Source organism: Phymastichus coffea, unplaced genomic scaffold (assembly GCF_024137745.1).
Source record: "Phymastichus coffea isolate CEN01 unplaced genomic scaffold, Cenicafe_Pcof_1.1 PCOF00020, whole genome shotgun sequence".
Taxonomy (NCBI): domain Eukaryota; kingdom Metazoa; phylum Arthropoda; class Insecta; order Hymenoptera; family Eulophidae; genus Phymastichus; species Phymastichus coffea.
In genome coordinates this window covers 604,777-619,641 of record NW_026706831.1, presented here as the reverse complement: position 1 = coordinate 619,641, position 14,865 = coordinate 604,777, and the positions used below count along the sequence as shown (strand labels likewise).

At 38.4% G+C, this 14,865-nt stretch overlaps 2 protein-coding genes across 3 annotated transcripts; one reads left to right on the top strand and one right to left on the bottom strand.

Moving 5' to 3' along the window:
• Positions 1–279: 279 nt before the first annotated feature.
• On the bottom strand, positions 280–4,652 carry LOC131675367 (coiled-coil domain-containing protein 142). Of its 2 annotated transcripts, XM_058954325.1 has the most exons (13): positions 4,611–4,652; positions 4,272–4,546; positions 3,867–4,084; positions 3,665–3,797; positions 3,457–3,608; positions 3,190–3,374; positions 2,779–2,970; positions 1,889–2,034; positions 1,470–1,778; positions 1,303–1,419; positions 1,057–1,210; positions 663–978; positions 280–551 (listed from the first exon to the last, which is right to left on the bottom strand). In XM_058954325.1, exons 2-13 carry the CDS (start codon positions 4,461–4,463, stop codon positions 401–403), a joined length of 2,265 nt encoding a protein of 754 aa, XP_058810308.1. In that variant the 5' UTR covers positions 4,464–4,546; positions 4,611–4,652; the 3' UTR covers positions 280–400. The 2 variants fall into 2 exon arrangements, with proteins under 2 accessions (XP_058810308.1, XP_058810309.1); XM_058954326.1 differs by lacking the exons at positions 3,867–4,084; positions 4,272–4,546; positions 4,611–4,652 and having other exon boundaries at positions 280–978; positions 2,830–2,970; positions 3,665–3,773.
• Positions 4,653–5,315: 663 nt separating this feature from the next.
• LOC131675365 (NADH dehydrogenase [ubiquinone] flavoprotein 2, mitochondrial) lies at positions 5,316–7,163 on the top strand. The gene is made up of 4 exons (XM_058954323.1): positions 5,316–5,443; positions 5,975–6,037; positions 6,199–6,657; positions 6,732–7,163. Exons 1-4 carry the CDS (start codon positions 5,408–5,410, stop codon positions 6,900–6,902), a joined length of 729 nt encoding a protein of 242 aa, XP_058810306.1. The 5' UTR covers positions 5,316–5,407; the 3' UTR covers positions 6,903–7,163.
• Positions 7,164–14,865: the final 7,702 nt, after the last annotated feature.

Below are 14,865 nucleotides of genomic sequence, written 5' to 3'. Positions count from 1 at the left end.
CATCCCCTCGCTCGCACGCTTCGATCGGTCTTCGATCGCTCGGGATGCGGCCGCGTAATCGAAAAGCAGATTTGACGGGTAGAGCCTGGTCGGCGACCTCTCCACGGCTGTAAGACGATAGGCGAAGGGAGGGCTTCGCTAGCAGGCTTCGCGCGGTTACTACGCGTGGCGACGAACCGCACAAGGGATAGAACGGAATAGCGCTCGCGACGGGGAGACGGGGCGACGGGGCGACGGGACGAGAGACGAAGGAAAGCGCCGATACAAGCGCTTACGTAAGGCGGAAGGTCGCTGCACGAGGCGCGTGATCGCGAGGCCCGGAGCGAATCGGTCGCCGGAGCGCGTCAGCTGGCGGCATCGCAAGCGCAAGAGGCGAGTGGCGAGTGGCGAGCAGCGCCCACTACTCGCTCAGCGAGAACGCGCCGGCGGCGCCGCAGCAAAAGTTGCGTCGGCGAGAGGCGCGCAGCTCCAGCCACTGCTCTTGGTTGGGCACGTACATCTCGGCCGGCATCCGCTCCGGTCCCAGAGACTGCGCCGAGTCGTCGTCGTCGCCGTCGTCGTCGTCGTCGTCGGCGCGCCGAGCTGCAACAGCGCGGCTCGATCGGCTCGTCGGCTCGTCGGCTCGTCCGTGCGCCCGCCCGCCCGCCCACCCGCTCGTACCGGCTCTCCTGCTGCTCGTCGAGCTCATCGAGACCGCCTCGCCGGGCCGGCGGAGGAGCAGCCGACCCACGCCCTCGCAGCGGCGCAGCACCTCGTTCCTCAGCAGCTGGCGGCGCAGTGCGTCCGAGGCCGCGGGGCAGTCGGCCACCCAGGTGAGCACGCGGCCGAAGTCGGCCAGCAGCTGCAAAGCCCCCCGCTCGCTGAACTTCACCCTGTGCAAGTAGATGTAGTCCAGCCAGGCCTCGCACATGATGCGCAGCACCATGTTCGGGGTCTCGGGTTCGTCGGCCACGCGGAGGACCGGCAGCAGCACCCGCTCTGAAACGGCGAGTCAGTCACGGCTTTGGCGACGGCTCGGCGGGCGCCAAGTGGGCGGAACGGCTGCCGCCTGCTCACCGAAGTACGTATCGACGTAGGCGCTCGGGCCGCGGCCCGAGAGCGGCGAGCTGCTGCGCCAGTAGCTCGGCTCGGGGAAGCACATGTGCAGGCTGGCCAGGCTGACCACCCGGCCGATCTGGGCCAGGATGCCGAGGCACCACGCCGGCGCCTCCTGGAGCAAACGGGCAAACGCGCAGCTCGCACCGGCGCTCACCAGCCAGCTTTGGCAAATCGGGCTGAGGGCGTCGGCCGCGCCGCCCTTACCTGCAGCAGTTGCACGTTGGCCTTCACCTCGGAGGCGATCTTGGCCCGCATCTTGCCGCAGACGTGCACCTGCACGCTCGCCGCGCCGCCGCCTGGGTCGCCGTCGTGATCTGCGAGCTGAAAGACCGAGCGTGAGCGCGCGCTTCCACCGGGCGCGCAGCTCTTACCTTCAGACGGGACAAGATGTCCAGGCAGCGGACCACGTCCGCCTTGACGATCAGGAAGAAGACCTGCAGCTCCCAGCTGTGAGCGATCGCCCGGGCCTCCTGCGTAGCCCAGAGTCGCATCGTGTGCACCGAGTGGTCCATTCTGTGCAGGACGATTATTTGCTCCGACAGCGGCAGCTCGCCGAGGGCTGCGCCAACTGCCCACTCGCCGCTGCTTTCGCACTCGTTGCTCAGCGTCGTCAGCAGCTCGAACACCTCGGCAAACTGTCGCCCCGTGTCGGTGCTTTTCCTGCTGCGCCCCCTTGAATCCTTGGAGTCAAGGAGTTCCGGCAAGCAACCGGTTCTCGATTAAATCCTTCCGATCTCCCTGTATCGTGTTCGCGCATCGATGGTCACGCTCGTCTTCGAGAATCGCCTACCTCCGTCACTTCCGAGGATGCTCTCGACTGGCAGTCGAAAGAGGCAATGTAAGCGAGTCGGAACAGCCGGTCCCATGCGGTGATGCTCACGTGACAGCCGAGCGCGTCGTAGAGAGTTTGAAGTGCTGGCCTTACCGTGGACGGCACTGTGAACAGCAGTCATTTCGCGCTTTTTCCGTTCTCGCCACTTTCCATGTTTGCGTCTTTCGGCTGCCTAAGCCCAACTCTGACAAGGTGAATGTCGCCTCTGCGGCTCGCCAATTCGCTCGTAACTCCCGTCATAAGTAGAGATCAGTGAGAAGGAGTCACGTCCATTGATCCTAACGCTCGATGTTTCTCCGATTATAGGCGATTTTTCTCAGGTCTTGGAAAACATGTAACACTCTTGTAATAGAAATAGCTTGTGATCCAGGCATCGTAAAGCTGAGATTAAAGTGTTTCGACGGAAAAGCAATTTGTTCAACAAGTATGAACTGTACTCAAACGTTCGGACGTATTTCACTTTGTTTATGAAATCTATCAAAAAAGGTTTATTTCGACAAAATATGTTAATGTCGTGTAACTTTGCAACTGTTTACTTTTGTTGTTTAATTGTCTTTTCCTTCGAAAACGTTTGAATTCACAGATCAAAGTGCTGTTGCTAGGTAATATTTAAATAACTCGACAATTTGATTCCAATTAAAAGCTACCTCCAGTACAATTAAGAGAGTAATTATTTAGCAAAGTTCGGGGGAAGTAGCCTGTAAGTATCGAGCGTTAGGATGGATGAACTTATTTGTGGGTATGGAAATTGAAGATCCCAAAGTGACATGCGAATCAATGAGCCGCGGATGAGGCAGTCACCTTGCTAGTAGTACAGTGCGAGATAACGTTATTTGGCACTACATTACCACCATTCCGTTGAATAAACTGATGCAGCCAGTCCTTTAAATGATGCGAACCTTGACTATGTCGAGCTGCCAACGCTTCGGATGACCACCAAAGAATGACATGATCCAAAATACTCGAGACCGAATCCCAGGCTACTTCTTGATAGAACTCTGTGACCCTTTTGATTGCCGTTTTGCGGAAAACCGTCTCGTCTGCCAAAATATCTTTACTCAATTTTCGTCAATCATTGTATTTTACGCATTGACCAAAAATATTAATACATCGATTATTTCATTATCGAAAATCGCTTATTTATTGCTGGAAAACATACACGGATAGAACGCTCGAAGCTACTAGAGCGTGCAACGTACGCACAACCGAGAATTGCGCTGTAAAAGCACAGATATAGTACAAGTGAACGTAAAACACACCATTTTCAATCTTAGTCGCATCTGGAGTCAGGAGCTGTGGTGATATGATTTTGACAACGTTCAAAAGCTGGACGACTTGATGATTTTGTGCATTAACTAAAGCTAACATACTTTCAACATTTGAAAATTCTTTTTGAGATGTAACAGTAGCTTTGGCCGGTGGATTCAAATGCTTCGTGAGCGTTCTGCCAAAAGATTAAACGATTTGAGCTGGTCACCCTATATAGTATGTACGACGACTCCATGGTTGGTATCTTGCTTTATTACCTATAGATTTCTATACTCGAATTCTCAGATATTTGCAAATCATTGGTAGTATCGAGCCTCGAATCATCCATATCGCAACTAGAACGATAATTAGCTAGAAGGCAATCAATCAGCTCATGGCAGTACTCCTCGGCGCGATTTTTAGCTAAGATCTTAGAAATAAAGATAAATTGAAATGTTAAAAGAGTTGAAAGGTAACGATATATACCTGTAATATGCGAGCCACCGAGATCTTCTTTAGCGGTTCTAACATGTTTGGACAATCGTTGTAAAATATGTTGACTGACGCATGGGACACTTCGTAATCCAAGCTCAATAAATCATTGTACACGTTGACCAATCTGTAACGTCAATGGATACTGACTGTTAATAAAATAAAACATTGTGCAGCTTCATCGCTAATGCCTTGCCTAAATATCATTCTAAGAAATTCATGATTAGTGTGAACGCTGATTGCAGTGATGAGGCGCCTTGTAGACCTGGCTACGGTGTTTGCGTCTCTTCGTAAAGTAATGCTTAAATGCTGAGTTTCGTATAAGAAAATTGGACATGTTGTTTTCACTGCTTCGGGCATCATTCTGTATTCTGGAATGACCGATTCCAAGTCTCGAATTACATGTTTTAGCTCCTGTAAGTTAACAATGGCGTGCTGTTACATTATTAGCCAAAGCTCGCAGTTTGTCAAGCACCAGTCGGTATGAAATCAATTGATTTCTTAGGAAAAGGATGTGTGCGAGCATAGAAAAACAATATGAACCAACCGAGTTGTGAGATCGTCAGCGAACAAAGCATTATTGCCCAATTGCTTGGCTTACCGTTTGATCGTAGGCATGACACGGCACCGCGTTCTTCTCGAGTTTGGCTATTTTGCGTGCCAGGTGGCCCATTGTTTCGCTGAGCGTCAAAGAATCCAAAAAGTATTTCTCGAGAGCGTCCGAAGCCCGGGGAAGCCACTTAGCGACGTTCGTCCTGTAATTGCTATCCATCCGTTCGATTCGTAGACTCATCGAGCCACTTTCCTTTTCTCGCTATTAATGTTAATATCTGGAAATGCTTCTTATTCTTATTCTTGTCTGCCAGTCTTTCCTAACTATTTACCCAATACGTTAACAGCGCGGTCGGTATACTTCAACAACTAAATTATAAAAACTTACATAGGTCAAAATCAATATCGTTGCCTCATTCACCAGTCAAACACATTTTTCTTTTAATTAATAATAATTAATGTAGTATTCCACCTTCTTTTTGTCAAATATACAACAATACATTATATCGTCTGTTGCTATGCTTTGCTCTTCCACAAATTCATTGGTAATTTGTAATGTTCTATGCAGACAGTAGAAAAGCAATAGAGGAGTTATTTGTGATCCAATTGCGCTTGTATAGCCCTGAAATAGAAGACCACCCATTTACCTCCTGACCCCGCTACAGCAGCAATAGAATAGTTGTCAAGGAAACGCCAATATCTGAGTCTATATTCTTTTACTCGTCACCATAGCTACTCGAGTAAAGAAGGCAGCAAGCACGTAGCTACGTTATACAACTATTATCTATAACTAAAATTTTTCTATTTTTTTAATTTCCTCCTACAATAATAGCTCAGTGCGACGAACAGTTTGCTTCATAATCTAGCGTAATTTTGAGCAGAAAAAATAAACGACCACTTGCGAAATAAAATCATTACAATTGAACATTTTTTTGAGCGTTTTCAAAGAACTGCTACAGATGTAACTGTACTTACAAAATGGAAAGTTACGAGCAATCCTTTGCAGATAGAGGCCTTGCAGTTAGCATCCACCCGCCAGTCCCGCCACCTTCGAATGCGCAAACTATAGCTGCATTCTTTTATGTCTATCAGCTGATAGCTCTGCTGATAGAGTAGGCCAAAGTCATCATTCGTATATTCCAACGCTTTTGGACAGTGTATTTACTGAAACAAATTTAATTCGACATGTTGACGTCTCTTAGACGAGCTTGCAATTTATCGGTATGTCAATTGCTTATGAAAATAAAATAATCACCAAGTAAAATAAATTGATTATATGGCTCCAACCTCTATCTTACGTAACCTCTAAACTGACGGCTCAAACGAAAACAATATTAATGTAATCGAATAAAAATAATAATAATAGATTTACAGCTTATTATTCATTGTAAAAATTGTTAGTATTAAATATCAGCTGTCAAAATAAGTATATTGAAATTTTAATTAACTGTATATAACAGTCATCACCCAAGGTTCATTATCAAATTCTATATTGTGTGTTAAATATTGTCTTTTCAATTTTTATATATGATGGTATATGGTTTGCGTATTGTAAATATTAATTAACTGAGTGATATATACATAACTTCTGTAAAACTCACAATCAAATAATCAGAAACTTGAATATGGTGATTGTAAAATTTTATACCATTGTATAGTGTAACATTTATGATTAACTACTAATCACTTCTATAATATTTAGATGTAAATTTTAGTGTAATATTCAAATTAAAACATAAATTTTCATTCTAGGCTCTAAAAAGCCTTAGAAGCTTACAAACTTCAGCTCCTCGTTCTTCGGATGCTTTATTTGTTGTAAGTATACATTTTATATATATTAACCACTGTTGATAAGCCATTATTATGGAAAACTATGAATTCATCAAAAGATATAGATATAATTTTTAAATTTTATAGTTTGGTTTAGATGAATCATTATTTATAAACCAAGTATTTTATTCTGTATTTTATTTCAGCATAGGGATACAGAACAAGATAATCCCCAGATTCCTTTTGAATTCAATGATGCAAACAAAAAAAGAATTGAAGCAATTTTAAAAATTTATCCAGAAGGACATAAAAGAGGAGCTATGATACCACTACTTGATATAGCTCAGCGGCAACATGGGTGGTTACCTATTTCAGCTATGCATAAAGTTGCAGAAATCCTTAATGTATCCAACATGAGAGTATATGAAGTTGCAACATTCTACACTATGTTCAATCGTAGACCAATGGGACAATACCATGTTCAAATATGCACATGTACACCATGCTGGTTGAGAGATTCTGATAGCATATTGAATGTTGTCAAAGAACAAACTAAATGTGAAATAGGAGGAAATTCAGAAGATATGATGTTTTCAGTTTCTGAAGTTGAATGCCTCGGTGCTTGTGCAAATGCTCCAATGCTACAAGTTAATGATGATTACTATGTATGTAAATATTATTAATTTTTATTGTTTTTTGAATAATAAGAAAATATTTAACAAAATTATATTTATTATAGGAGGATTTAACTCCAGAAACCACCAAAGCTATTATTGATGCTTTAAAAAAAGGTGAACGACCACCACCAGGACCACAATCTAGTAGATATGCCGCTGAGCCAGCTACAGGTCTCACAACTCTTACCTCTCCACCACCTGACCCAACTTTTGGATTACGATCTGATTTATAAATTGTGAATAATTTATCAAATATTTACAAAAATGTATTAGAGAAGTGTTTCGTTATAAGAGGAAGATAAAATTATTAAATAATGACAAATCTTTCAAAATCTTAAAATAGAACTGAATGAACAATCTAATTCATTTTTGTAAAATAAAAATAATTATAATATATTAAATATAGCTAAATATATATTAATGATAATATTCAATTAGGTTTACAGAATTCATCTTTCTGCAATTTTTGGTTGTTAATAAATAATGTTGAAAAATGGTTTTTTTAATTTTCATTTAAGTATTCATTCTTAATTTTTACTAATTATTTTTATTATCCATCTTAATTTTTACAATGTTTGTTCTTCTTTTCATTTGGTTGTGAATATTGACGTTCGTTGCGCTATTACCAGATGTTAAATGTTTGTTCTTGTAATTTTTTATATTTTTAATAATTTAGTAAAAATCTTTTTACTAAATTACATCAACAAAATTTTATTTTTAATTACTATCGTATGTAAAAATGTTCTACACCGTAACCGTGAAACATTCAGATCTTAAATTTCGGAAATCGTTTCTTCTAATGAACGTTTTTCCTATTTCATGTTGCGCGCTATACGTATCTCGAGTCTCGTTCGATAATCGATTCGATTTTTTCTTATGCACCTATCCCGGTCCCGGACTATATGTAAATGGCATGTTTGGCACATGGCATAACAAATAACAATGTAATGACCTTTTTTGTACAATCTAAGGAATAAGAAATCATAGGGTATGCGGTTAGAATTGCAATCTTAAAAAGAGCAAACGGAAAGGTAGAGTAGAAACTAGAAATTATTAAATTTTTTACTGATGACGAATAAAATCCGTGTGTAAAAAATAATTGTATGGAAATAATGTATTTTTTGTAGAAAGAAAGATCTAAAACAATTCCAATAAAACCATGGAATTTGATAACTTTGATCAATTTGCTACTGCAAGAGTTGATTATCAATATGTTATTGATGCTTGCATAACTGGTAATATTCCTATTATAAATGAATACTTATCAGATCATGGAGTGGATGATACCTTGAGCTCTGGTTGGACTTTACTATTATATGCAGCATCTTATGCTCAATCAGATGTAATTCAATACCTACTTGACCTTGGAGCTAATCCAAATATACATAATGAAGGATTTACTCCTTTAATGGCATTATCAAACACAGCCAAAGGTTCACCAAGCCAAAGATTCAAGTGCTTGCAATATTTGATTAAAGCCAAAGCAAACGTTGAAGCAGTAAGCAAACTCAGAGAAACAGCTTTAATGTTTGCTTGTAAAATACAAGAATTGGATTTTATATCAGAACTACTCAAGTATACAACGGATATTAACTATGTAGATAGTGAGCAGAAAACTGTCTTATTTTATGCAGTAGCCGAAAACCGATACGAAATAGTAAAACTTCTTATAGAGAATGGTGCTGATATTTCGTGGATTAATTTTCGAGGACATACTGTTTATGACATTGCTATCACTAAAGGGTATGATCAACTTATCTCCTTACTCCACAAAGATGAAAAAACTGAACATGGAGAAATTTTTGCCGATATTACTTTGTCATGGTTCAATATGTTTCCAACAATGGCAGAAGTAAATGCTAATAGTCTGGATAGTGATGTAGCTAGTATTTTATATGGAATGGGCCTTGATGGGTATAAAGCTCATTTCTGTGGCATGAATCTGAAAACTGTGTTACTGTTAGAGGAAGATGATTTAATAAAACTAGGAATTGACATAAGTGTCCATAGAAAAAGATTTATCCAAGATTTACTTAGATTCCATAAATATGAATGGAGTAGTAAAGTTCTAACTCTTGATCAATCGCAACCATTCACATGCTTTGAAGCAATTAAACTTTTGGGGAATTTAAATAGACAATTAAATGTTATGTCATGTAGTATAAACTTCACTAAAACTTGGTTCAATAAAATAAGAAAAACTGGAACTCTCACTTTTAGCAATGATGATAAACAAAAGTATGAAATATCCATTTTAGAAACGCAAAAAATTGCTTTACAAATACAAGATGTAGTTTTAAAAATAAGACACACTGCTGTCTTAATAAATCAGGAAAATTTCCATCTCACTTTACCTATATACATCAGCAAGAAATCAAAATTCAATTGTAAGTGGATTACTCTGGCAGTGGCTACTACAATAATTGGTGTTTATTTGATCAGAATGAAAAGCAACTGAATTGATTAGTATTACTTTTTATTTATTGCAATTTAATAAATTTTATAAAGTCAATTAAAATATATTTTCATATTATCAATGTGATAATAAGTCTTATAGAATTAGTTTTCACCATATTGATGGGCTGATAAGTTTTATAGAAAATCAACAATATGAGTGAATAGTACAAAAATCAATTAAAACTTTCATTCTTATTTAATAACAAAGATGGTACTGTATTTTTATTACATGTAAGATATATTATAAATGAAGAAAATAGGTTTTTTATTTTAGTTAAGTATGTATACAGAATTTTTAGTTTTCCAAACTGTAACTTTTTTGTTGTAAATATAATAGGACATTACAATAAATGACTTGATTATTTTCATTTTAATAATTTTAATATTAATTTCCTATTTCCATTTATCAAGTGTAGGTAATTGATAACCATATATATATATATAAAAGAAATTTAAGTCTTATACTTAAACCCAGATTCCAGAGCAGAAACGCTAATAAAATAAGATAATACAAGATTTCTTCTAATTAATACTTTAACTTTCATATATTTTTTAATTTTATATATATATATATCCAATTTTCTGTAAATCAAGTACTTTTAGTCAAATAAGTGCAAGTTAAGAATGATTTGTTTCTATATGAAAGTGAACTCTTAAATCGGTTTTATTTAATTTCAATTATCAATATAAAGTGTTGAATGAAAAGACATAATTTGTATATATGGGCTTGTCGGCTAGGTGTTACCGATCGTCAAGCCATACTGATGACTGATGAGTCCAATTAATCGCGCAATCGCGGTAACACTATGAGGATAGATCTTTGGCTTTTGTTGGCGAGTGCAGCCGCACTCGTCACGGATAAGGAAGTGGTAGGGAATACGCGGGAGATCACGCTAGACTCGAATTCTTCCCAGGCACTGAAAAATCTTTATTCTTCCTTTTAAATCGCGTAGTACAGCGACGTACGGCAGCTTGTCCGCGTCGGGGGCCGTAAGCGTCACAAGCAGGGCAAGCCTGCTTGGAAAGAGCGGCTGACGCTTGGCTAAGCGGACGATGGCGTTCCTTGGCGGCGATGGTGTGTCCTGTCGTGTCCTTGCCGCGTTCTTGTCGTGTTCTTGGTAGCGGCTGTAGGCGATGACGAAGGCAATCGGGTTGACGACGGGCAGCAGTTCGATTAATACTGAACTCCGTGTGTTGCGATGGGCGACCTTGTATAGGCCGCCAGGCCGGAGTTTGATCCGCATGAGCCGCTTAGGGATGACCAGATTAACTGGATTATTTAGCCATCATACCCCTAAGCCTCGCCTCCTAATCCGGCTAATTCAAACCGGAGATGCCTCTCCCGCCGCTGATTCAGGCCCGCAGGTGGCGGCAGCAGCCGGGGCTCGACCGCCACAGATTTTTCACTATCAAGCTCAAGGCAGACGGCGCCAGGCCGGTAAAGGTGCAAAAGTTATTGGAAGAAAAGCAGAGTTGGTTGACAGGTAAGATAAAATTGTAGACTATTTTATGTGCTTACTTTATCGTCAGTCATTATTTTTGTTTTTAGATTGATTTTCTATGATAGAAATAATAATTTTGGATTTGAGCAAGTGAAACAAGATGATGTTATTGAAACTCCACCTCCTGTCAATTACAAGGATATCAATTCATCAAGCCCGTGTCCTAGCTTTACTAAAAACCATTTTTAAATATTTTTAAATTAATGAAACATCTGATGATAAAGCATAAAAACTTTACAAAGGTGGATTTCTAAAATATATTAGACACTCAATCACAGGTATGTTCTGAACATTGATAACTATAGAAAGATTGCAAAAGTAAATGTAAATATTTTTTTAGGTACTATGTATTACATAAAAGGTTGTTGTAGAGCTGAAATGAAAAAACATGCAATATTCAGTTGATATATGCGCTTCAGTAATTTAGATACAGAAATGCAAGGCAGCTCTTGTGAGTGTCCTGTTGGACAAACTAAAGAAGCTCACTGTAAACATGTGATAATAGTATTAGTAACGATTAGACATTTCGTAAAGACCAAAACAATAGTAACTGAACAGACATGTACGCAAAAGTTACAAACGTTTCATCAACCAGGGAAGAAATATGCAAGCTCACCTAGGAAGGCTGAAAAGTTTAGAAAAAAACGACGAACCAACTGAAGATTTCAAAAAAATTTGGTATAATAATTATTTTAGAAACTTAATTATTTCCGGAGGATTCAATAGTGACATGTCCATAAAACAAATAGTGGAACCTGCTAACATGTACGCTGTACATGGGACCATTCTTTTTATACGAAAAAAACTACTGTTGATTTAGTGTTGGAATCACTGCGCGTACAAAATGTATCTGAAGATATGGTTGCAAATATAGAACTGTGCACTAGAAAACAAAGTGAAAGCTCAACGTGGAAGCTCGAGTGCACCGTAAGAATGACTGCAAGCTTGTTTCATTCGTGCTGCTCTAGATACAAGAATCCAGTGGCTGCTAAGTCATTAGTTGATAAAATAATGAATCTTGTACCGTTTTCATCGAAAGCTACGGAACATGGGAGGATTCACGAGTCAACAGCTGTGATTAAATTTTAAGAGATGTTTGACAATACTTTAGAAATTAACGAATGTGGACTATTTGTTCCTGTACACCGTCCTTACTTAGGTGCTACTCTAAACAGATTATTATTTAAAAAGGCTGTGATAGAAGTTAAATTTCCTTACACTAATAGGCACATGAGTATTAATTTTTGGCAACTGCTCCCTATCTTGAAAGAGACTCGAGCAATTATTTGAGACTGAAAAAAAACATCCTTATTATCAGGTACAAGGGCAATTGTACGTTACTAGTAGAAACTTATGTGAATTCGTAATTTTTACATTTGTTGATATTCGTGTGATACCTGTTGAAAGGGATGACGATTTCATAATTCACATGCTACAAAAGTTGGATTATTTTTATGATTGTTATTTAAAATCAGCTCTTTTTGAAAAATATTTATATAAAAACTACGAAGCTGTAGCTACGAACTGGTAGCTCTACTTCCAAACCTGTAGGATATAGTAGTATTCATAAAGGTCCATACTACGTATGGGTAAAACAGGAAAATTCTAGTGATGCCAAACTTTTAAGTATTTTTAAAATTGGAATGGCTGTTCACGGTCATTTTAATTCGATCGTTCAAGTTAAAAGAGACGGTAGATCGAAAGGTATTATCATCTTCAAAGACAGGGATGAGGCTAATCGTGCTCTATCTGACAAATGTTTTGTAGATAAAGGTCTAACTACCTTCATTCCAGAATTCAAGAAAACGCGCAAAGGCGTGATCAAAGGCATTCCTGTAGATATTGATTTAGATGACTTAAAAGTGGGCATTCAAAGCGATGTTATCACCAGTAAGATCACAAGGTTGAATAGAAGAATTAAGTTAACACCAGAAAGCGATACAACGTGGGTTCATACTACGTCTATTTTAATTGATTTTGAAAGTAATGTATTGCCCAAAGAAATAGTGATATTTTATGTAATTGCCAAAGTATTTCCATATGTTAGGAAAACTCTACAGTGCCTAAATTGTTTTAAGTTTGGCCATATGGCTAAAAACTGCCGTAGTAAAACTAAATGTTATGTGTGGTGAATTTCAGAACATTGGTTCTCCCTGCATAGACCTCACTCCAAGATACGGTAATTGCAAAGAGTCGCATAAATCCATTGACAAAAGTTGTAGAATTTACAAAATGAATACTATAGTTAACGAAAAAATGGCATTCGAAAATTTATCATATTTTGAAGCAAAATAGTTAGTATTTGGTTCAGGTCAAGCACCGTCGAATACTATTCCAACCCAAGTTAAATAAGACAACTGGCGTGTCTTATACGCAGAAGACCAATTCTACTTTTCCTACTATTATTAACCATCAGTCTTTGCCTAGTCAGGGGATATCTAGAAATTCTAAGACCAATATGGAAAAGAGCAATCAAGAAAATGAGAAGAAAGAAAATAAGTCTGCCTCCTGTCAGTCTACACAACCAACTGGGAAGCCAGGATCCCGTTGAGTCAGTGTCACAGAGAAACTGTTGGAGAGATTTGCGAATGAAAATAGTGGTAAAGTTAGAATAAATACTAAAGGTTCAGGCAACACTACTGCAAATAAGCATAAGGCTAAGATTAAATAGATCCTATTTAAATTTTATTGTATTTATTGCTTTTAGTAATTGGATTTAATTCTATTAAATTTTCAGTATGTATAATTTTCATCAAAATTTAAATATTTTACAATGGAATTGCCGTAGCGTTACTAAAAAGCTATGTTTACATAATGTAGCTTTTAAATATGATATTATCATTTTGGTCGAAACTTGGCTGAATAAAAAAAAATCTTTTAATCTTAAAGGATTTAACGTGATAAGATTCGATAGATTATCAGGAGAAGGTGGTGGCCTAGCTATCTGCCTAAAAAAGAACTTAATTTTTGAGGTGTGCAATGTTGGTTATTCAGGATATATTCTTAAGACAGGCTCAGTAACTGTCAAACTAGAATCAGGTAACTTGCTAATTACATCTTGCTATAGACATCAAAGGGTTAACGACTCTAATAATAATTTAAATCAAGATAAGTGGATTGACTTCTTGGATTCAAACTTAAACTTTGATGCAAAATATTTTCTAATTGCTGGAGATCTGAATGCTCATCATCCCCTTTGGGGCAGCAATACTGATTGTCCTAATGGAAATATTATTGTTGATAATCTAGATTTTGATAAGGTTATGATATTAAATGACAAAAGTCCCACTCATTTCACTTTGAATTATTCTGGCTAATCAGAGTCTTGTATTGATTTAACTTTTTGCTCCCCAGAATTGTTCGCTAAGTGCAATTGGCAAGTTCTTGATGATAGTTGGAGTAGTGATCATTATCCAATTTCGATTGAATTTAACATGAAACCTCTTTACATACACAGGGTTAATTATAGATATAATTTGAAAAAACTGAACTGAGACATCTTTTTAAATAAGCTCACATATAATCAATCGTATTTTAATAGTATTGCATTTAACAACCAAGACGTAATCTCTAGATACAAAGTTTTTATTGAATTTTTGAACGAGGCAATTCTTGATGCCCTTCCACAAAAACAGAAACGTCATAACGATTCAAAAGTGTCTCTTAATGTTAACAATGGTAAAAATAAATCCAAATATATTTGGTGGAATGATTCTTGCAATAAGGTAGTCAGATGTAGAAAAGCAGCTCTTAAATCTATCAAATGTAGTTTTACTATGTAAATGTTCATTGAAGTTAAAAGGTTAGATGCTTTTAGTACTAAAACTTTAAGAGATGAAAAGCAAAAATCATTCATTTCATTTTGTGAAAGTGTTAATCCTAAAACAAAATTCCAAGACTTCTGGAGAACAACGACAATTTATAATAATAGTTTTAAAGAGCCTTGTGATATTTCTGGTAACTCGAAAGCTGAACAAAATATGTGTAGTTCTATCGATGAATTAAGTTCGCCAAAGAAAATTCGTACTAATGCTTTAAATAATCTAGAAAATCTTAATGATTCAGATAATAAATGTGAGGAATTTGCCCTTTTAAACAGCCCGTTCTCATTTGATGAACTACAATGTGTTCTGAATAATGTCAAGGCTAAATCTGCCCCAGGCTTAGACAAAATTAGCTATGAGATCATTATTAATCTTCTATAATTTTATAAAAGAGTCTTATTGGATATATATAA